At 36.5% G+C, this 23,164-nt stretch overlaps 3 protein-coding genes and 1 long non-coding RNA gene across 5 annotated transcripts; 3 read left to right on the forward strand and 1 right to left on the reverse strand.

Annotated features, from left to right (window-relative positions):
- The first annotated feature begins 2,738 nt into the window (after nt 1-2,738).
- Nucleotides 2,739-9,267, forward strand: LOC128318018 (uncharacterized). The gene is made up of 9 exons (XM_053232618.1): nt 2,739-2,879; nt 4,190-4,235; nt 4,986-5,102; nt 7,487-7,582; nt 8,024-8,380; nt 8,629-8,730; nt 8,825-8,917; nt 9,066-9,158; nt 9,242-9,267. Exons 1-9 carry the CDS (start codon nt 2,739-2,741, stop codon nt 9,265-9,267), a joined length of 1,071 nt encoding a protein of 356 aa, XP_053088593.1.
- Nucleotides 9,268-9,331: 64 nt separating this feature from the next.
- LOC128317984 (uncharacterized) lies at nt 9,332-11,946 on the forward strand. Its single transcript, XR_008301381.1, has 4 exons — nt 9,332-9,879; nt 10,710-10,808; nt 11,604-11,702; nt 11,851-11,946. It is a non-coding gene; the product is annotated as an uncharacterized LOC128317984 (long non-coding RNA).
- Nucleotides 11,947-12,242: 296 nt separating this feature from the next.
- Nucleotides 12,243-15,490, forward strand: LOC113541944 (uncharacterized). Its single transcript, XM_053232339.1, has 8 exons — nt 12,243-12,428; nt 12,804-12,896; nt 13,050-13,133; nt 13,245-13,337; nt 14,151-14,249; nt 14,476-14,494; nt 14,621-14,660; nt 15,009-15,490. The coding sequence occupies exons 1-8, from the start codon at nt 12,260-12,262 to the stop codon at nt 15,060-15,062; spliced, it is 651 nt and encodes a 216-aa protein (XP_053088314.1). The 5' UTR covers nt 12,243-12,259; the 3' UTR covers nt 15,063-15,490.
- A 1,559-nt stretch (nt 15,491-17,049) lies between these two features.
- Nucleotides 17,050-22,895, reverse strand: LOC113541870 (4-galactosyl-N-acetylglucosaminide 3-alpha-L-fucosyltransferase 9). Of its 2 annotated transcripts, none has more exons than XM_053232993.1 (2): nt 22,830-22,895; nt 17,050-19,118 (listed from the first exon to the last, which is right to left on the reverse strand). In XM_053232993.1, exon 2 carries the CDS (start codon nt 19,107-19,109, stop codon nt 17,994-17,996), a length of 1,116 nt encoding a protein of 371 aa, XP_053088968.1. In that variant the 5' UTR covers nt 19,110-19,118; nt 22,830-22,895; the 3' UTR covers nt 17,050-17,993. The 2 variants fall into 2 exon arrangements, with proteins under 2 accessions (XP_053088968.1, XP_053088969.1); XM_053232994.1 differs by lacking the exon at nt 22,830-22,895 and adding an exon at nt 22,689-22,827.
- Between the last annotated feature and the right edge of the window lie 269 nt (nt 22,896-23,164).

Below are 23,164 nucleotides of genomic sequence, written 5' to 3' on the forward strand. Positions count from 1 at the left end.
GCAGAAACATATTTCTCCCTTGGAGAAGTATTGATTTCTCCACTAACTTTCCTTTGCTTCCATATCGATTGGGTAGTTTAGCTTGAGGGCATCTCAATAGGAGCTTTATGGCAAAGCCTTTCAATGGAGCATGCTTTATTTAGGCACACTATTGTGCAATACACATAAATGCTGCTTAATATCCCTGGTGCCTCTCTAATGTACCCTGGGAATCAATATTTGAAATGATTTGGGAAGATAATACTCATTTCCTTGGCCTGCTATGAACAAAAAAACAAAGAACTATGAGGCATTATAATAACACGTTATCACAATTTAAACGCCATCATAAATGAGTTCCTATAACTTTTTACCACTTTCTAAGACTTCCTAATCATTTTTGTCCATTTGGAATGTAATGTTTTATTTTGTATTTTTATTTTTTAACCTTGTGGGGCCTTAATAGCAAACGCAAGCTCTTTATCGCTCCAGAACACTTTTGCAATCTTAAATGTTTATGATGAATTGGGGATTAATCTTCTATGGCTCTTAGAAGCAGATAGCAATAGAGAACAGATATGCAAAGATATTGCATCCTTGACTGAGATTTATTATGTATCGAGTCTATTATTTTATTTTATTGATTTTTCGTTGTTGTTGATGCTGTTAAAATAGGTGGGATTTTAACTTCCACAACTATGTGCACACAGCATGGACTCCTGATTAGTAAGAACAAACTAAATTTAATGCAACTGAATCCATCTTATTTGGGATTGATGTAGAATATAAAATGTGTCATTTAAGACAAAATAAAGAAAAAAATAGTGTACTATGAGTGTAACTCAGTGTCACTATCTAATGTCTATATCTGTTAGTGCTCCAAATATTCGTATCAGTATTTGGATTTAAACTCAAAGTGGGCGTGGCCTAAAGCAGAAGGGGTTTTTTTTTGTGTGTGTGTGTGTGTGTGTGTGTGTTTTTTGTAACAGGAATGTGTATGGGACTGCTTCGTAATCCTGCTCACACTTTGTAGCTGCTCAAGTCCTTTCTTAACAAATGTATTTGGTTCGATGTCTGTAAACAAACTAGCAGCCTAATTCAAATCATCGCAACCATGACCAGGCTGTTACTAAGGATGCATAAATAAATGTTATAATTACGGAAAATAGCGGAAAATTCACCATTCATGTTCACATTGATCAACGTGGTCATGCGTCCCTTCATATCTGACTGCTCACCTGCATAAAATTTACATTGTTACATTTTCTGACAAGTTTTCTAAAAAAAAAAAAAAAAAAGTGCACCTCCTATTCGTATCTTTATTCATATCTGTTTAAAACACATCTGTGCATTCTGAATATCGTATTAATATTCGGTTACATCCCTAATAACGATTACTGACTTAATCACAGTGAACCATTATGTGTTCATCCTATGTTTGCAGAGTAAGAACAGCATGGGAAGAAGTGTCTGGAGTGCAGTGATGGTTTACGCATTGATTTTGCTTGTGGTGTGACAAGGGCAGAGTCAATTTGCCATCTTGTAAAAGCCCCATAAAGGAAACCTCAGATAAGTCTGAAAATGGGTGTTAGTTTAGAAATGGCATGATGTATATATTACAAATCTGATCGTTGTTTCATCTGTTACTTTTTCCCTTATATGGTAATGCTTCCTGTTTTTGGTTTCCATTGTCAAGTTGGGTACTAGTCAGTCTTTTGAATCAGACTCTCGCTGTTTGCAAAATACTGTGTTATACCACACTGTTTATACCACAGCGCTATTAAATTCCCAATTCTGATTGGTCAGAAGGTGTTGATTAATTTTCTCAAACAGCAGTACTGACAATATCGCAGTGGCAAATCACAGGTTTATATTAATCCTCTTGTTTTAATATGTTATCGTTTCTATAGCAACAGTTCATTCACAGGTACTTGTATGGTGGATGTAAAAAACAGTTTTTTTTTTTAAAAAAACGTGTCGTTATTTCACAAAAAAGATAAATAATCATTGATATGGTGACGGTTTCTGTAAGGAGATGTTTATTTGACTTTGTAACAGTCACTAGGTTTTCCAACATGCAAAAATCTTCAAGACAAGAGTCTACGCTTCTTGGGTTCTCAGTAACACGTCAACGTTTTGTCGGTCCTGAGCAAGAAAATAACAAAAAAACACCAAATAAATTCTCAAGGAAACAAAACACCATTTGTCTGGTAATTGAATGTTCCATTCATTACAGTTTAGGATGCGGTAAATAAAAGCGTGAAATTTAGATACTGAAAAATGGAGTGTTTTTGGTTTACACGGTGCAATATTCAAAGGACCAGAAGTTAAACTGTTTTTCTGCTCTAAGATATTTGATGCAAACCACTGAGTCAATGGTTCGTACATCGATACTTAGTGTTCAGTGAACTAAGAGATTACATTATGGAGAGTTTCGATTGCCAGGGCAATGTTTTGTGAAATGAAAGCATAAAATCGAAGTGATATTGGCTCTCGGAAGGGAGGTGCTGGCTGGAAGACAGGGACATGTGTGTAGAAGACAGAGGTGTAATGCAGCACTGGTTCTAAAGAGTGTTTCTAAGATTCCAGGTGCAATTTTTTTTTTAGATCAGTTTGAATTAATTATCAGAAAGTTGGTGGTAAAACTGATTCCCAAGAAAAGCCCTAGTGGAAAATTGCTCCAGGATGCAAGGACTAAAGCTGGAAGAAAACCACCATATGGCCTCATTTTGCCCTTGAAGCCAATGTAATCTGTAACCATGAATGGAAAACACGAACAGAGAGCTGATTGGTGTTTGTGGTATTACCAACAGATGCCTCCACACCTATGTAGTGACCTGAGTTCAGGCTCGAGGATGCAGGCCGTCACATACCATCACATCAGCAGCCCACAACAGAAGGTATTCGAGCAGGGGGTAGTGTGTACTTCTCTCCACGGTCAGCTGAGTATCCATGTATTCACTGGTGGATTGGAGAGCTACCTGTTTGGTTTTTTCCCAATAGAGTACATCCAGTTTTATTTTACCATGAGTTTCTCACCTTGTGCAATGTAAAATCTATAGTATTCTAGAGGTTTATTTAAGAATACATGGCTTTTTCTAAGTGTTAGTCTGAAGAATCCTTACTAATTATATCTTACTAAACCTTTGTTTTAAAATGCTAGAGAGAGAGCAAGAGAATAAAGTTTGAGAAATGGTGTTCAGTTTGTAAGAGGTGTGGGAGTCAGAGAGAGAGAGAGAGAGAGAGAGAGAGAGAGAGACATGCCATAGGCACCCCAACCTAACTGAAATGGGACTCAGGTGAGAAAAGTGGCATGTGGATTTGTGGACTTCACACAGTTTTAATCCCTGCACGCCTGCAGTTTATCCGATCTACCGCATTAATGTTTAAAAACGGCCCACTGACTCTTTGTGTGCTCCGAGCTCCCTTAAGCCTCTTAAGAATCACGAAGCCTAATGAGAAAAGAGAGCGAGTCTGATAATTTCCCTCTAGCCGTGTCACGGATGTACAATCGTAGATATACACTTCCTTATTATCATTCATGAGACAGTGAGGATTTTGTGTTGAGGAAATCTGAAAATCACACTGACTCTCAGAAGAAATTACACATTTCTTGTGTTCATGGTTTTTTTTCCTCAAGGGATTAGATGAATAATATGTAATTAAATATAAAAAATAGCTGTTCAACGTTATATCCTGAACTTGCGCGTTAACTCAAGTAAACGTGACATCATGAGAATAATATGTGATGAATAAAACCATACGTGAAAAACTAACACCGCTTAAAATATAACAGTTTAAAACTGCAATTAGAAAGAAGGAAAGACTTCGCACTGAGCTAATGAAAACAAGGAGTATATAAACAATGGGTCCATGAGGCAGAAATGAGGATTAATTGAGAGTTCAGAGGACCCAGAAATGACCATATATTCTGGTGATAGAGATCTCTTGTGGTGTTGGGATTGGAATTGTCAGGTGAGACTTCAACACAGGGAACCATGGACTCTAGACATGGATATATTCAGAAATGGCTCCATGTATTTATCAAAAAAAAGTCAGTTTTTGGCTGTTTGTGCTTTGTATTTACTTTTGTATTGTAGCAATCACTAAAGATCACTCTGGATTCCATAAACTATGAAGAATTAATTATTGGAGTCGTCACATCTTCCAACAGACTTTGTAATAATATCATGTGGTGTCTGGATCTCAGCCGTTCTGTCACAACAATGACGAGTCAAATTTCACACTGCCAGGAGGTAAGACTGTTCTGTACCCACTGTTACTGCCCATGGGATAGCGCTGAGGATGAGGTCTTTAAATAAATGATTTCCTCATGGGAGAGCAGGGTCTGTTCTGTGCCGAAGAGTTTATCTTCAGGCATTAATCAATTGCATATGAGAGGAAGGAAGGAGGAGTGTGAGCAGATTGCAGTTTGCTTGAGTTGAGTTCAGTTAGCAACTTAAAGCCTTAGTTCAAATATTGCAGTAGTCAAATTTATGCTAGGGGCCAGTTTTACTACTACCACAGGTTCTGAAGCAGCTGGAAAAAAAACACAAAAGCAGGCAACAATATGAGATCACACCAAATTCTCATAAACAGGTTAATAAAACCACTCACACTTATTAGATTTACTATGAATTTTGCTTGAGATCAGATTGAACATACATGTTATAGTTAAAAACATCTTGTTAAATTGGCAATAGCTAAAGAGCCTTGCATTCTTCATAGCAATACACAATAGAGCCTACAGTGTAAGAAACTGCACCTTGATAAGTACATACTGTACTCAATTTACATGCTATAATAATCTTTCCAAGAAGTGAAAGAGGTTTTGTGACACTGCCAATTGCAAATTTGAAACTATAGGACTGGTTCAGATTTAATGAAATGGTTTATCTTGAATGATTATGATGTTAGGTTATCGTTGGACACCAAAAGAAATTTTGAACAATTCTATTATGCTTCTGTACATGCACTGATTCATGAATGGTTTGGTCTTAATCCAGGTCTCCATGTCCACGGCCATGAGCGTCTTGTGGTGACAGGGGCAAACCAAGTCATCTTTGCCTACAAGGATGAGGAGATCATACTGGACTGTTCTCTAGATTTGCAAGTATCAGCCAGTAAGATAGATGAATTGAGCTGGAAAAGGATAGACAGAGACCATCTCTGTGTCCTCACATGAGAGTCGCCAGGGAAGAGTTGAGCTCTTTTCTTCTGGAATCTCCAAAGGGAACTTGTCGCATGCTCCACCTTCTGAGCTGCAAGTAAGCCTCAGATATAACAGTAATCCTGCCTCAGATGAGTGAAATGTTCGGGATGGGCAGTACTCCTTGAGGAGATCGGTAAGACAAACCAGAGTAAAACTATTCAGAACTTGAAATTCTATAAGCAGGACTTTGAGAACCTTAGCTGTCAAGCAGTGGAGCTTCAATACAACTGGATTAAGGTGATCTGAATGTTTTTCCCTGATGAAGCTTTAAATAGAGACGGCGGGGCAGCCAGTCAGTAACACACTACTATAGCCCAATCTAAAGGTTACAGATTAGTTTATATGCAATAGGATTAGCATTAGTCTCATTTTGGATATTCACATATACGCAGTTGGAGACCAGATAATATGCATTTTTGGGTACATAAATATTCGAATAAATCACAAACAGCAGTTCTCTTCTGGTGTGCAACAGCCTTTACTCAAGAAAAACTTCAAAAATCTAAACTGCACACAGATCATTATAGTAAACTAGGTCGTGCAAAAGTCGGGACACAGATCACATTAATTTATTTGCTCTTTTTATGAACTCTGGATAAGTGCCAGGGGTGGTGTTTCAACACTGGCATACCTTCTTGTGTACATATGCTCACATGTCGAGACCTTTAACACAAAGTCATATTACTAAAGGCCATATAACACTATACTGTAGTAATGGCTGCCATTTCTTTTGGAACCCCGCTGAGAACCTGATGATTATCCACAGCTGATAGAAGATGATTACTTATATAATCTATTGTTCTGTTTTACCTCTCCTAACCTAAGGGCCATGTTTCAACACCAGTAGGTCATGAGGAACTGGAATGAACATGTCATTCAGTATATCGTGTACACGAGATCGGGCACTGGGAAGGACCCTGGCCCACTACACACTGGGACACTAATGACTCGATTTCCAGCGACATGACTACGTACTCACATTGTAAAACGTCACCACTGGCATTTATCAACAACAGGCAGGACTGATATCTTTCTGACATTATATGTCATGTAAATTTGTTAGCTTAATCACATGCATTTCTATCATGGTACTTCAAGCAGGATCGTAGCCTAACTAGTAGATTTTTTAAAATCATTGAACACTAACCGTATATTGGATAACATAAGCACCCATTTGAGAGCTACAGCAACGATAACAACCTACTTACATTTGTCGACGAAGTTGGCTGAGAGCTCGTCTGCCATTTTTTTCGAGCTCAGAGGCTTCAGAAAATATGATGTCATTTCCTGTAAGGGAACACAGTTAGCATCGATACTCCCTGGTTTTTGCGGTGCATTGTGGGATTTTTTTAGGGAGTGAATGTTCCAGTGCACTGGTAGGATTTTGATGATTACTTTTGAACATGAATTCATTTCTACTTGTTTTTCACCTGAAGTTTGTTGGTTGGTTTGCTACAATGGTTTGCTACACTCTTAAAAGCATAGCTGAAGCTCCTGTGTTTTTTTCTTAAACCCAGTTTTCAGTGAGCTCTTTTAAGGAATGTAGTAAAACTAGACCGGCAACAGACCTGGCAATGACCGTTGTTTCCTGGATTGGGTGACAAATGCCTTTTGCGTTTAATCAGTATAACTTTGATTCCAGGATAAACACACGTAGAAAATACAGTTTTGCTTAAAAAAAATACATTGTGCATTGGATAAGTGATTTATTTCAGTATGTGCTACTGAAATGTCAGTATGTTATTCAGTACCTTGAAATACACATAGCGTCAGTAGAAGCCCACCATTTACAGATGTTGGTCTTAGCAATCAACTTGCAGTACCAGTTTGTACAAGTTCCTCATTGCATAAATAAATAAAAAAAAGCAGGTATGTTCAACTTGAATTGTGCAGGAGTTGAAGTGAAACTGGTGCAATAAACTCTGAGCTAGATGTATTTGTCAGTGTTTTTAGTGTTTGTTTTTGCCATTGGACTTGAAGGTAAGGCTTTTTGTAGCATAGATTATTACAATATTCATAATGTTCTTAAAAGGACTGTATTAGAATGCATAAAATTGTATTCACTTTACATGTTACAATAATCTTTCTCAAGGGTTTGGGCAAATGCAACCTACAAAAACTGTTTGAAAACATTTGACTAGTTAATTCTTGGTTGAGGGAGTGGTTGCGAAAATGTAGCTCTGCTTACCTTGAATGATTACTCAATTCATCTGAAGCTAATGAAAATAAATTCTGAACTATTTCTGTATTTTACTGTATATGCATGGATCCATGTATGGTTTGGTATTGATCCAGGTCTCCATGTCCACGGCCCCTCGGGTCCAGTTGTGGCCCAGCTGGGAGGCACAGTCCTCCTGCCATGCTTTATTGAAAGCCCACTGCCTCTGGAAGGTCTGCAGGTGGAATGGAGAAAGATGGATTCAGATTCTCTAGTAAGCTTCTTCCAGCAAGGAAAAAACTGACCAGATCTCCAGAGTCAGCTGTTTAGAGGCAGAGTTGACTTTTTCCCAGATGAGGTCTCAAAAGGGAACTTCTCCATCTTACTCAAAAATGTGGTTGAAGAAGATGCTGGAGGTTACAGGTGTAAAATAAATACACCCCACGTGAAATTTTTATTACTTCTGCTAGCTGTACAAGCACAACACTGAATGTTGTGTTAATATTTCAGGGCGTACTCTTTTCCTTTCTTCTTGTACCTTGCAAAATGTTTTTCATAGAGCTCATACATATTTTTTTAGCAAGTGATTTGAAGGAACAACACATACAAATATACCACGTAATGTGTATGTTACCATCAAACTTTGTCTATCTTTGACCTTTGCCTTCTTTCAGAGCATCTTCTGGTGACGAGTGCAGACCGAGCCGTCTTTGCCCATAAGGGCGGGGAGGTCATACTGAACTGTTCTGTAGATTCACATGTACCAGTCAGTGAGATAGAAGAAGTGACCTGGAAAAAGACTGACGGAGACCGAGACATCCTTGTCCTGCTTTATCAAGAGAATGAGATCTTCCCAGACTCCTCACATGAGAGTTATCAGGGGAGGGTTGAGTTCTTTACTTCTGAAATCCCTAAAAGAAACTTCTCGCTAAAGCTGATGGATGTAAGGATGGAAGATAAAGGAGAATTCGTGTGTGAGGTCCACACTAGGAACATGTCAGCACATACCACTGTGGTTCTGAAAGGTGTAGGTAATGTCAAAATTTTCTGCTAATGATACAGACGGGTGACAAATTAAAGGGAAAAACTGTGGCTCTGTTATGGGGTAGCATTTGATGGGATGCCAGTCCATCAGTGTTTTTGATTGCTTTCAAATATATGCAGTTTTGGACAATGTACTTGGGAATAAAATGAGAACGCAGTGTCTACGATTACATCAAGGTCATTAAATATAGCTTTAAGTGTATTGTTTATTATATGTATTACCTCATTCCTACAGGTTTCTCTGCAATCCATATTTCAATATTGGTGTTGTGCTCAGTTGCACTATTGCTTGCATTGGGATTTTGTGGTCCTGTTTTTATCCTGCTGAAAAAGAAAGGTATTTTGGCAGACATTTTTTTAATAGTACTATATACATAATTTTTAAGTTTTTTTTTTTTGTATAAAAATATCAAGATTTTTCTGTTTCTCAGTTACTAGCAAAAAGGTCATGAAAATGTACATCTCTCTGATCCTCTGTTCGAGCATCTGCATGTTTGTTGCTTTCTGCTTGTGGTCAACAGAAGGTAATTTCTGGTCTTTTACCAACCCCTGCCCCCTGACAGCCCCAATGCAAACACACACACCTACAATTAACAGATATGGCACCTTCTGTTTAATATGTTCTGTCCTATACCTTTGCAAACTTTGGGTTGATTTGTTTCCTTCTCGTAGGGTTTCTCACTGAGGTTGTCGCTTGTTCGAGTGTCAGTATCATAAGGCCAGTCATGCTGATGAAATCCTCTCCTTATCTCAACAGATTTCCAAGTAGGTGTTTGGGAAAGCATCTTTGGATTAAGTACCTTGAAATTTTCATTTTTCTCTGAGTATTTCTAATTCTTTGCCTTCAGTAAAAGTACTTTTAATTTATTCTTGACATGTGGCATCTATGCAATATATGTGTAAATAAATAACTTATTTTGTTTTACAGAGTGGTTGCAAAAAGCAATGAAGGCTTTGGCTGTTCCACTTTACAATTCAATTATAACAATAAGTGCATGTTCATGTATGTAAATCTGATCATTCTGGACATTCTGATAAATCTTTGATACTGTTGACATCAGTGCACTCATTCATATCAAGGGAAAGGAGGGAGTTTTGAACAAAACATTTATGTGGTTTCAAAGCCAGACTGCTTGGCAGCTTTATAGAACAATGACGCCACATTTTTTGAAAAGGGAATGTCCTTCTGTTTCTACTGATGTGAAATGATTCTTGAGTTCCTGAAATAAAGAAGACAAAGTATAATGATGCCCACTGGGTTCTAAGGGTTAATTTGCTTACATAAGACATAGAAAAAAGGTTATACATTCAGTGTATTCCATACGCTGCTTGTAAAATGAACATCTTCCCTTTCTTTCTCTTCCCTTTGTAATTTGTCATTTAGTTTTTCTTGGTAACATAGCCCAGATGCAGACAGCAGCAGTATACATTGTAATTGTACTGATCTTCATAGCAGTGGTGAGTTTCATCAGTGCTGCTGTATTAGGTAAGGGAAGCATATATTGTATATTATGTAATTTCTTCAATGACGTTTTTTTCTACACATGAACACTGATATGACTAATAGTTTAAAACACCATTTTCCCCAATTCCACTGGTTCGCAGTCATGCACAGTAAAATATTACACTATACAGCCAAAAACATGTGGACACCTAACCATCACACCCGTACAGACAATTCTATACAATACAATTCTATGCTGTAGCATTATAATTTCCCTTCACTGGAACTTTGGAAGAGCCCCAAACCTATTCCAGTAGGGCAATGCCCCTGAACCACTCAACACCTTTGGGATGAACTGGAACACTGACTGCACCCCAGGCCTCCTCACCCAACATCAATACCCAACCTCACTAATGCTCTTGTGATTGAATGTGGCAAATCCCCACAGCCATACTCCGAAATCTAGTGGAAAGCCTTCCCAGAGGAGTGGAGGTTATTATAACAGCAAAGGGGGAATAAATCTGGAATGTTCAACAAGCACATATGAGTGTGATTGGTCAGGTGTCCACATATATACAAATCAACCTTCCAAATCTTATGAATTAAGCAAACACAAATCATAAATCAGGGTTTTAAGAATCACTGGAGTTCTGTGTTTTTAAGTATTGACTAGTTTGTAGCCCCATGACCCATTCTACTGCCAAAGTTCTTTTATGAAGATTACATGGCTGTGTGTTTGATTTTATGCACCTGTTAGCAGTTGGTGTGGCTGAAACACCTGAACTCAATCATTAGGAGGGGTGTCCACATACTATTGGCCATTATAGTGTATCTTATAATGTATCTAGAAACTGACTCACATTGTTTTGCAGCTGTCTGCCGTCTCTGGATACGTTTGATTGTATGTCTAGACGTATTCACTGCTGCACTGCTTGGACTACTTCTCAGTAGCACTAAAGACAATTTTGAATGTGAGTACTGTTATAAAATGCTTTAATAGCATCCAACCTCAGTGCCTTATTCAGAGTTGAGTTACACGTGTAGAGAGGATTTAATACCAAAATTTCACACGTCATTATTCAGTCCTCAGATGTAATTTCAGAATTAAGTACTATTCAGAAGTTAAAACAAAAGTAAAACAAAGACTTGTCTCAGTTATGCATGATTCTGACCTTGAATTTAAATGCATTTTTTTGCGTGATATCGGCTCCACAAGAAGTCTAGCACCAACGTCTGACAGTTTGAGGTAACCACAATATGTCATGCTAAAATTTATGGTTTTGAGCTGTAAATACATTTTAAAAAACTATAGGCCCTTATACAACACAGGCACTTATACAACAGTTAGTTCTGGTCCACTAATGTTTCCTATAACATAACATGGTGCTTATGTTTCCTATGACGTCACTGGGACGTTTCACTGTCTGTAGCACTCCGCTCATCTGTGTTCACCAAATAAAATTCCACTTCCTAGTTTGAAATGATTACTACAGTAGACTTAGCGACATCATCAGTGGACATGGCAAACTCTACATTTCAGGAATATTTCTTTGGACATCAGTTTCACCAGAAGCACTTTTAACGGGAATGTATAAATCAGTGTGAGCTAGCCAGCTAACCAATGTGCTATAAAGTGAATATCATGCTAACTGATGTTTATTTTAATGCTTGCCATCTTCTTGTTCATATATATATGAACAATATCATTATATATGTAATTTGCAAATGTCTGTTCAATCTGCCTTATAACCATATATATCTTTTAGACATCTTGGAGATACCGTCTGTGGTACCACCTCTGATCGTGGGGATGATGATAGTTGTTACTCTCCAAAGGCACATTTTTCAAGGAAAACCCTTTGATTGTAAGGATTATATCTGGTACAAGTATTCTTTACGAACTGAAAATGAAGATATTTCATTTTAAGTCTAATCTAATTCACTTACTAGTGTACTGTGTTTGTTAAGAATTCTATTAATCACACGTATGATTTATTTATTTTAATTTTTTAGGTTTCCATATTACTCTGTCATCTGTAATTGTGACTATATTCAGCCTCAGTGAAATTTGTTTTTATATGATTCTCTTTATTACGTCAAAAAAGTTTTCCGGAGGTAAGTACAACAAATGTTTTGCTGTGATTAATTTTCCTTTTTGTTTGGGTTTTTTTAAAATATAAAGAAATATCTGTTTTAAAAAAAAAAAAAGGATTTGTAAAATCTCAGAAATCATTTGAATACGTAAAAATATACATTATTGCTTATTGTATAATAATTGGTGACAATTTGAAGGGCTTGTTACTTGAATGACAAATATTTTATAAACAGAAATTCAAACAAAATTAAACTAAACTAGCTTGTTAAATGGTAATATGAGTATGCCAATTGTGCATTTTTAGCTGATATGGATTTACATGTGCATATGCATGACTGTGTTGCATTTACTAACATGAATTCTTTTTCAATTTCAGGATGGATACTCCTGTTTGAGGCTGTGTCATTTATATGTGCATGGTTAGGAGTGATTTATCTATTGCGTTGTCACCAAGGCCATAGACAAAGTTGCTACTCTCAATGGAGAAAAACTGGATGTAAGTATGATAATATTTTTTTAAATATTTTATTACTTATTCATTCAATGCACACTCAGGTATAAGATTCTTTTTTATATTTTATTTAAGTCCACAGAAGGAAACAATGATTGACTAAAAAATTGTCAGTTTAATCAACTTCTCTGCATCTTCTCTACAGGATAAATACAAATAAAACAATTATTAGAATACAAACAAATGAAAAATATAATATAGATAATAACAGCAAGACAGAATGGCATAGGATGTAGGCAGGTCTAATAGTTCTAATAATTCTATTCATTTTCAGAAATTACATCAATTAGCTTCACTGTTATTGACTGTATTTGTTCAGAGTTTATGTACAAATATATTTGGTGTTTTTTTTTTTTTCAGATATATGCTGCATTGTCTTTGCTGCATTTCTAATCATTGCATATGGCATTTATATGTCCTTTCGTTATAAAAACATGTTCAAGGAAGAAAAAGGTACAAAATCATCCCAATAGCTTACTTATAAATTAATAATAGACATCTATAGGAAATCATGTAATTATGATCTATGAATTTATGAAAATGTGTTTTTAGTCAAATATCCACCTTATTTTTTCAGCTGAATAATATATTTATTGATGTTTATAGATGCTGCTGGATATATGACTCTGTTGGTATTTGCCCATATTTTGGCATCAACATGCTTGTTCAAACATCCAAAATACTTACCCTGTGAGTGTAATGTAATCTTTATTTATGATGCCTTATCATATTAATTTTTTTTTCTTGCAGTGTTCTGCTGTTTCAGTGTCATAAGTCAAAAAAGTGTATTCTGAATTACAGATTTCCTTCACATTATGATCTACATGTTTGGAGCTGTAGGTCTCAGTATTGTAAATGCAATCGCTCTTGCTACAGAACTGATCCTGACAGCAGGTATTGTATGATTTCATGCTAATCTCTAATAACTTAAAGAACAGATATGTTTGTTTCGAATCTTCCCAGTTTCTATGAAAGACAAACTGTTGACATGTGTTAAGATAATAGCAGCAAAGATCCCTAATTTTAAGATACACTACATATTATGTAGTATTTTGGTAGATTTCTGTCAAGGGGTGCAAATACATATGAATTTACACAAACCAAATGGCCTGAAATGTCACAAAAGTTTTGGCCCAAAGATTAGCAGGGGAGGTGGGGATAATGGTCATAGATACCAAATTAGACACTCTTTACTTCAGGGTCCTCTCTGAGCCAAGGCTCCCGTTAACAGATCGGCCTCCGTGATTCTTTCTTTATTCTGAACCAGAAAGTCACCCTGAAATATAAATTTCGTCACTTGAGTCAGGTAGATCCATAAGCAAGAGGTTTATTAACACCAAAGTAGCAATCCCAGATATCATAAATAATAAACAGGTCCAGATGATACACACAAATAGGCACAGGTGAACACAGTCCAATAAACAGATCCAAACTCATGGTCAAGATACAGGCAAAAACTAGGCACGTTGTAAATCAGAGCAGAGGACAGAGGGGCTATTCCAGATGGAGAAACAGGGTAGACGAGGCAAAGGTCATACGTGAAAATCAGTCAAGGCATAAAGGCAATATGAGTGAGAGTCCTTTATGTTGTTTATATAGTCTGTTAACAGGAAATGGAAATGCTAAATGAAGAAGAGCAGGTTTCCATTTCATGTTTCTATCTGCTGTACTGTAAAGATGAGATTTAACCGTACTATTGTTTTCTAGAGAAAGGAGCACGGACTATAGGAGATCTACGTGTGATTGTTTTTTCACTGGAGACAACGTTTGTTTCTGCTTGGCTCACGTTGCAGCTCTACGATGCCTGTGAGTACTGTCAAGTGCAATAATTTATTAATTCTATACACGTTTTATAAACGCAACGTGCCACTGACATTGCACTTCCATAGAAATTCACCTAACTCGTATTAAAAGGCATGAGACATGACTCTAGCACAGACATGATTTAAATAACTCACTATCATCCTAAGAAAACGTGGTTTGCTGTTGAGAATTCCTACATGTCTGAGATTGTGTTCTTTATATGACTCAGGGATGAGATTTAAAGAAAGGTAAGCTCATTTTTATTGTTAATACGTATTAATTTCAATAAATGCCAAGTTTTCCAGCGGGTTCTGTCAGTCAGGCTAAAATGCTCTATGACAAATCTTTCACAACTCTGTTAATGTTTTAAACAGAACAAAACGTAATTTTGAAGATGAGAGAACAGGACTTGAGGTATGGTATTTGTTTATGTGCAAATATTTAAATATTGTTGATATTTTTTGATTTGATGGCTTGTGTGGAGACATGAATAAATGTCCGATTGATTCGTTTTCCTGCCATGTGTAACAAAGTCATATAGAATTACTAGCTAGCTGTTAGCTAATTAGCTCTCCGCCCATTTTTACCCGTTCTTGCATAATGTTATGGTAAAAAAGAAATCTCTTATAGTAACATATAATAACATGTATAACATGGTCTTTGTTAACCAGATCGTTATTTAATGCACAAAAAACTACAAACTAAGTTTAAAATTTTACCATTCAGACCATATTGACTTGTGTGATTTGTTTGTCTATGTAGATTCCGGAGATGGAGGTTCTCTCAGACCTTAACCCTAACCTTGACCCTAACTGATCTGAGCTGATCAGTAAAATATAGGCACCCAAATATAAGCTCGCAGAAGTATTCTTACTCATGCTTTGTGAGAAGATTATGTTATTGTATCTTAGAAGAGCTACATTCCAGTTTATACAACTGAACAACTGTAGTAAAGAGACGTAATCCTTCTATTTCAACTCTGTCTTAAAGACATTTTGATATGTTTTCTTTAACAACCTACATGTAAGTGGAAATTTGATCAGAGCTGTTTAACTCTTACTTTTACTAACTTTTTTATACAATAAAAGCTGTGTTATGTTGTGCAATCTTAATAGTCACCTTAACAAATAAAGATGCTTCATTTGAGCCTTGTAGGGTAGCTGGTTACGTCGTCCACTTTCCTTTTCAATTTGACATTGTCTTAAAGTAGATTTATGGACTTCAGACCCAGATTGCATGTTTGCCAAAGGTCAAGGGGAGGGAGCCCACAGCCTGGAATATACTAGTTATAGGCCAAACACACATTTTAGTGTTGCCAATGCTCTAACTCAACTTAAAATGATCTCTACATCCATTTATATTGTCTAAGCACCAATTGAATATGTTCCAACACCCTTCATCTCCTCTCAGAATGTAATTAATATATCAGTCTATAAATAACCTAATACACACTGTTATAATGGTAATTATAAAGGAAAAAACTAGTGAAGATGTGGTGAAACTGCCTGAAAATGCTGCAACTTTACTTTGACCCCCACATCAAATAAGCAATCTGGTTATACAAACAATATGATATAGAAACTAAGTCTAAAAAACTACTTATAAATATACATTTTTAATCTATTGTTAACAAGCTAAAGTAATTATCAAAAATGCAAATATAGAACTATTCAGACAGGATAAGTTTTCCAGACATACACATGTTAAATGTAGTAATTATAATTGATTTGTAACCACAAATGATAAGTGCTCTTAAAGATGGGTGTGTCTTCACTAATTGTGCATGTCAGAGAGGCTCCTTGCATACTTGCATACCTCACTGTGATATAAACTAATTGGTTTGACTTTTATTATAACTGCGTGTTGAAGGCTTTGTAGCTGTGCTGTCAGTAAGTCACATGACCACAAGGTTGCATCTGTGCCAGAAACCTAAAACCACCAGAAGTGACGCTTGTCTGACACTCTTCTTTTTACTGTCGTCTATATTGTAATGTTCTGTGACTTGGTTTTTCTTTGCTTGTGGTGAAAGACGATAGAAGAGAGCAAGCGCTTCCTGGAGTGTCTTTACACTGAAACCTGTTTCACTACAGGTTATAACTCAAACAACATGTCTATACACACAGGATTATATGTATATCACCTGTTTCGGGTTTTTTTTCACAGAAGGTAATCTTTCCAGACACAGAACTTGACTAAAACCCTAGAGGTAATTATGACATTTCCACAACTCTGTCAAACAATTACAACAGTGATAGGGAAAGACACCAGACTCATTTATTTATGTAATGAAGGTGTGTGGTATTAGGGCAAAAATGGTACTCTGTAAAAAAAAAAAATATATATATATATATATATATATATATATATATAAATATATATATATATAAATATAAAAAAAAATAAAAATAACAATTCTAAAAGTTTTGATTGAAAAAAAAATGTCTGAGATTTTAGTCAGATGTTGAAACTCCTTAGAGATCTTAGTCACCCATTGTATAACACCCTGTAAATCCACCTCTTCAAGCCACGTTTAACCACAAGCCCTCCCAATCCCTTACAACATATCACACGAAAGGAAAACAAAAGCACCAGAAAACCTCTACACACATTATAAGAAAACAACGAACAGGAGACATTTGCATACTACATAACTGGGAAACATGGTTCTTTTTTTTGTGGGTGTGGATTTTGGAAATGATGATGTATGATACCAAGGAAAGTCGTTGCGGGATTTGTAGTGATTAAACTCATAAACGTGACACGCCATTGTGTATAGAAGCAAATGCAAATCCTCCGAGCTTAATTCACACAGTGAACATCAAATTCTTTATAGTTGCAAATCATGCACAGTATTCCCAGAAAAACCAGAATGAACAAGAAAGTACCAATCCCAACCAATCAAACTCGATATTAAAGTACACACAGAAAAAAAATCCCGATATGCGATATGCTTCAATCTACTGTCTTCATTATTATGTTCCTGTTCCTTCTTGTTTGCTCTCTTGCTCGCAGTGAACCATTACAGCTTTTATGTCAGATTAGCCACATTAACATGGTATAAACAAACCAATAAGTCATAAGTCATTCATTAATTTCTATATTGCACTACTGAGAACAATCGCATATGGAAATCATGTATCATCAGCATCTTCATGTTTATCCGTACCAAAAAAACATATATTTTCAAAGTGAGAAAAAAATATATAAATATTTTCATTAAAATTGATGACAACATTAAAAGTTCAGTAACATTTTCTATTAAGCTTGTCACAAATCATTATAATAGTGCTTCCAAAATTTTTTTTTAAGTTGGTCGTAATTCCTGAATAATGCCATTTAATATGTCATTTCTTTATAGTCGTAAGATTGAACTATTCATTATCATGCCATGTGGTGTACTTTACAACATTTATAACTCATAATGACCTGTGCATAATTATTAAGCAACTGTTATAGTCAATAATTACAAAAAAAAAAAAAGTTATAAAAATGACGTCATGTAAAATAATTACTTTAATATTATATATAAGTTGTAAGACATTTATAATGTTTTCCTAATTGTTAATAGCACACCATGTGGCACTGTAGTGAATCATGACACTAATATGATAATGAGTTCTCAGGAATTACTTATAGCATGTTATTATAGCTAGCATTCAGGAATCATTACCGACTTACAAAGAAATCTCAGCCCAGTCCTAAAGGTTTATAATGATGGAATGATAATGATAGTGCTCAAGTTCTTCTTTATGAAAACCACCACTTGTAGATGTCATGTGCAGCTTTATACTCTTTGTGCCTTCCAATATATTCACAGGCGTGACAGATATATATGATAAACTCTTGATTCCAAATGACCAGATGTGGAGTCGCAGTCACATGTTTTCTCCAATCAAAGTAGTGCTTGTAAGCTTCGTCATCTTTGTCCAGCTGAAGCAGACGATTAGCCAGTGCTTGAGCATCAGGGAAGTCATTAACATGAATGAAGGAATTACCTGGAGCAAAGTCTTCATAATTTTGTCTTGGAGGCCCCATGACGACAGGGACGGTCCCGACTGCGAGAGGACCGTTTAATTTCTCTGTGATGTAGTCCTTGTGAATGGAGTTCTCAAAAGCAAGGTAGAACTTACAGGTAGCCATAGTGGAGTAGTAGTCTTCATCTCTCAAGCGCGCTCCAGCCATTCTTCCAAAAATGCGCACATCGATGTACTTCTTTAACTCATTGTAGTACTGCATCCTGGTCCCTACTCCTGTATGGCTGGCAACGTTGGACACGAACCAGCAGAGGAGCTTGTCCTTCTTTGGGATCACGAAGTCCTCATTAGGCTTTTTGCTGACAGTGAGTCGATATCTCACAGAAATGTCTGCATCCCGTCTGTAGCTCAGCGTGAGGTTAAAAAGGTTCTCCAAACCTGGTATCTTTGGCGTGTTGGTCGGCGATTCTACATGAAGCCAGATCCATTTCTGAAATGGAGGCCGAGGAGAAGGTGGAAGGTTAGACAGATCCCATTTGATAGCTTTGTGGAAAATGAGGACTGCGTCTGCTTGGTTGTAAAGGTTTCTGTCATCAGTCAAATGGCAGCCGTCGATGTTGTATATGGTTTTACAGTCACGAAAGTCCCACTTGTAGTTTTCAGGCCAGAACCACAGCAGAAGGATGGGCTTTTCCTCCTTAGCCTGAGTTGCAGCAGAAGTGGGATTGATGGTTAAGTTCTTGTAAACGTCGGGCTGATAAGAAGGAATGTGTTGAGGTGCACATGATGGTGAGGAATACTGAAAAAACAACAAGCAAGAGAATAGTCCTCCAAGCCAACAAGTCAATACCAGGCAAAGCTGTTGTATTTTAGGTGTGGTAAACATCATCCCAGATCCCTGAAAAAAAAGAGACAGAAAGTAGTTATTATGAAACATTTATACCACAGCACTGCTGAGTCTTGATTCTGATTGGTCAAGAGGTATTGATTAATTTTCTAAACTGTGTAAAGGTTTATACTGTTGTAAATCTTTCAAAAGTCAGAGTCAGGAACGAGGACATCAGCCAAGAACCGGGTTGTAGAAGTATAGGAAATTTATAAAGTGCGCACAAAAACTGAAATAAACAAAAGGAAGTGATATGTAATAATGGTCTGGTTTCCTCATCATGGATGGTTTCGATGTCTCCGGAGTGTGTTTGGTATCTGGTCTTATTTGGTGTGGTCTGGTTTGCCCATCATCAAGATGCAAGAAACTGAATCAGAAACCCCATCAGAATTGCACACACAATCACTCTCTAGCTCACAACACAAGACTGTGCACTTCACGGGTTTTACATTGTACAACACTGTATATGTAGCTACTAAACCTACTGTCCGGGGAAAACGGGTGAATAGTTTCTCTTGTTCAGGGCTTTGTTACATACGCACCTCACAAAAACATGTATAAATTTACTTCACAACTCAAGGGTCGGGATTATAAGAAGGTGTATCAACAAACTATTGATTATTTCGGAACATATGCAGGGCAGATAGTACAAGCAAATATCAATGCGTATACTGCTTGTGATTTGATCAGTATCTATACTGGAGAAGTCGAACTTTGGAGTACCTCTCCAGTCGCTTATTTTACTCCTCGTGTTGATTTATATTCCACATTTGTATGGCAATAACAGGAAAAAAAAACACATTCCTGGCCTTGTTTAGTCTAACACAGAACACATTTTTCCTCGGTCACAACCCTCCAAGTGTTTGTACCAGTATTGCTTCCACAGGACGTGACGGTTCTGAATGTGACACATGTGCCCTGTAACATACAGACATTTCTTCCTGAAACGGATGCTCTGTTCACCTTTGAACTGGTGTTAAATGTCCAATTATGTACCAAGTTCACACCAGAGTGAACTCCAAAGGCCATTCGTTTGGTGATCACCTGCTGATTACAGCCCTTGTGTCGAATAACTCACATGCACTCATACTTTCTGGAATAGATTCTTAGGTCTGTCTCGCTAGTTATGGCGTCGTGATAGAAAATACACATCTTCTCTTGGCTAATGATACGGCTCAGGCCTTAGGCTTCGTATCCACTACATTACAGTCACATGAGGTCATGGTTTTGCAAAATAGGGTCGCTTTAGACTATGTCCTAGCACAACAAGTAGGCACTTGTGCCATGGTAAGCCCTGAGTGTTGACTACTTCATCTTCTAACAATTATATTTAATGACTTACATTTACATTTACGCATGGTATGCAGGGTTGAAGAATGTGACCTATCCTTATTTAGGATATGCAGATGGATAATCAACTAGCCATTGATTACTGATTGAATGGTTAAGCTTGCTATGATGAATACTTTCGGAATTGTTCAAAAGAGGGGGAATTGTGGGATGTTTTATTCGATTTTTCCAGTTATTTTGATTGTGCTCATTTTAGTTATAGAGAAACAGGATAGTGTGCACACATCCCAAAAAAAGTCTTTTTAACAGGTGCACAGCAAAAAAGTCAAAATAATTCATGGAAGGAAAAAGGGACGGCACACTGCTATAATGCTCTCAAAACATCATTTTTACTTTTACTCTAATTAATATGACACGTAAATATGTTATTCTGAGAATATGATTATGAGCTTGTTGTGAGAAGAAGCGTTAAGAAGGAGCCCTCCTCTCTTGTTTGGTCTATCTTATTGTACTAATTATTGTATTATTGTTATTAATGTAACAGTATTTTTGTGCATACTACCAATTTTTTTTAAATGTGTAGCTCTTACTACTATTTTACTATTGTCTCTCTTTCACAAAAGAGTAAAAACAGAAAACACAAGCATACCTCATTGAAAAGGCAAACTAAAAGCACTACAATAAAGAAATTTTAAAAACAAATGCGTAAGTCATGTGTGAATAACTTGAAATGGCAACAAAATAATTCAGAATAACAGGAGGATAAATCAGAATGAGATACTAAAGTAAAATTAGGACACTGTTAAATTTACAGTTTTTTTTTTTTTTTTTACAAAAAATTCTTCATCGTAATCATCGTAATTTTAAATTTTAGGCACCCCTCTTTCTTTTTTCTAAATATGTAATTAACAGATATTGTATAAAGCTCTACTGCATTTCAACTCAACTCTAACATGGCGATTGTATGCTTCCGACTTTGCTTGAAACAGGCAACATTAACCAGTTCAGTTAATCTAACATTTCTGTCTAAAGTATCATAAGAAGAGTGTGTAAGAGGAGGAAAGATACCTGAAGGTGAAGTACACAAAAAAAAAAAAAAAAAGAAAAAAACATGTCGAGACATGCAGTTTTCACTTGTGGCCTGTCAGAAACCAGCCCAAAATCTACTGCGTAAACAAAAATATAGTGAAAAAATTATAGTGAAAACCAAACTTCACATGAATTGATTTATACAAAATGGTAGCACTGTCTTTTTGTTGTATTAACTTAAATGGAAAGGGAAAAAAAAGAGAAGTTGGTGAGGGAATGACTGTGTATAGCTGATATAACATACGTTGGAACTTGTTTTAATGTCTGTACTTAATGTAGCGATAATGTAGCTATAAACAACTACAAGTTGTTTTTTATTAATTAGGCTTGCAACTCTTCCTTTCTTAGAGCATATCCTCTGACAACTGAAGTCAGAATATCCCTTCTTCATTCTTTAAATACATTTCGTTCTTAATCTAAATGTAAATATAGGTGAACTCTACTAACATTTTTATAGCGTAGAACATCAGCATGCAGCATTGGACTGTACCTCTACAAAGTCCCTTTGTTCAATAACTTATCTTAAGCTTCAACTACTGCAGCTTGCCCCTGGCTGTTCTTCCTTCACATTATATTCACAAGTCCTGTTAAGTGATCTGAAATGCAGTAGGCTGACTTTTCAGTGTCTTTTGTCATAGCACCGTTGTTCTGCTTGCCTGTAGTTGTCTGTCTTGTCTACAAGGCAAATAATTAACCAACAATAGACAAATCTTGAGCCCTTTGAGCTGCAAATACGGATGGGATCAACTCCGCCTAACTTCTATAGACTTGAAAGACGGGCATCATCTGTTAGAAAACAAATGCCTGTTGTCTGTATCTTTTATACTTATGTATGTATGCTGAATTTCTGCTGATGCCTTAGCATTTAGGTTCCAGTTATATGTTTTTTAAAGCATAAATACAAATTTTTTATTACGTAGTTCAGATATAAACATAGAGCTTATAAGGACTGCTGCTTCACTTATCTTGATCTGCAATAGCTTAAAAAACAATGCAATTACTTCCTGAATTCTTCTTGACACTTCTTTTTAAAACCTCAGACATGGTTTCCGTTTGCAACCGTTCCTCTATGTGCTTGTCTATGTTCATTCTCTAAGTCCATATTGATTTTGTAGAAGTCGTGAACAAAATGTCATGCATTTAGATGATGATGTAGTAACAAGGAAATGCATCAAACACAGCACCATAGGTGAAGTTACTGACCTGTCTTCTAAATGTAAATCTTGACCTGGTTGAACAGAGCGCTGAGAATGTATCAGAGATTATTATTCCAAGTCTAGGGTTCTACCATTATAAAACCATTATAAAAGGTGGGTTTTTAAAGATGATTTAAAGGACGCTTACCTGAAAGCATTCACGGGTGAAGGAGGTGAAATAAGAACGAGGAAGCAGGAAGCTGACACCAGAGACTCCACCCCTTCACCCTGTCAGCCCATATCATGTTACACACACACACACACACACACACACCCACATCCACAACCTCACTCTCTAGGCTCTACCTGTAACCTTCGGTTTAACTGGTTCTCTGCACTACACTGCTTGTTTAATTTTTCATACACATCAGGAGCCCCAGCTTCTGAGACAAACAGATTATATGTTATATTTGTATTTTACATTTATATATATATATATATATGTGTGTGTGTGTGTGTGTGTGTGCAAGGTATGAGGTAGAG

The sequence above is a fragment of the Pangasianodon hypophthalmus genome, chromosome 3 (assembly GCF_027358585.1).
Source record: "Pangasianodon hypophthalmus isolate fPanHyp1 chromosome 3, fPanHyp1.pri, whole genome shotgun sequence".
In the NCBI taxonomy this organism is placed as follows: Eukaryota; Metazoa; Chordata; class Actinopteri; order Siluriformes; family Pangasiidae; genus Pangasianodon; species Pangasianodon hypophthalmus.

What these genes read in the sequence shown, in the direction of transcription:
- LOC128318018 (XM_053232618.1), top strand. Translation starts at nt 2,739, where the DNA reads ATGAATGGAAAACACGAACAGAGAGCTGATTGGTGTTTGTGGTATTAC. An exon ending in AAATTTCACACTGCCAGGAG is followed by an intron (nt 4,236 to 4,985) that starts GTAAGACTGTTC and finishes GTCTTAATCCAG; the next exon opens with GTCTCCATGTCCACGGCCAT. An exon ending in AAGCCCACTGCCTCTGGAAG is followed by an intron (nt 7,583 to 8,023) that starts GTCTGCAGGTGG and finishes GCCTTCTTTCAG; the next exon opens with AGCATCTTCTGGTGACGAGT.
- LOC113541944 (XM_053232339.1), top strand. Translation starts at nt 12,260, where the DNA reads ATGCATGACTGTGTTGCATTTACTAACATGAATTCTTTTTCAATTTCA. An exon ending in ACATCCAAAATACTTACCCT is followed by an intron (nt 13,134 to 13,244) that starts GTGAGTGTAATG and finishes TCTGAATTACAG; the next exon opens with ATTTCCTTCACATTATGATC. An exon ending in ATGAGAGAACAGGACTTGAG is followed by an intron (nt 14,661 to 15,008) that starts GTATGGTATTTG and finishes TTGTCTATGTAG; the next exon opens with ATTCCGGAGATGGAGGTTCT.
- LOC113541870 (XM_053232993.1), bottom strand. Translation starts at nt 19,109, where the DNA reads ATGATGTTTACCACACCTAAAATACAACAGCTTTGCCTGGTATTGACT.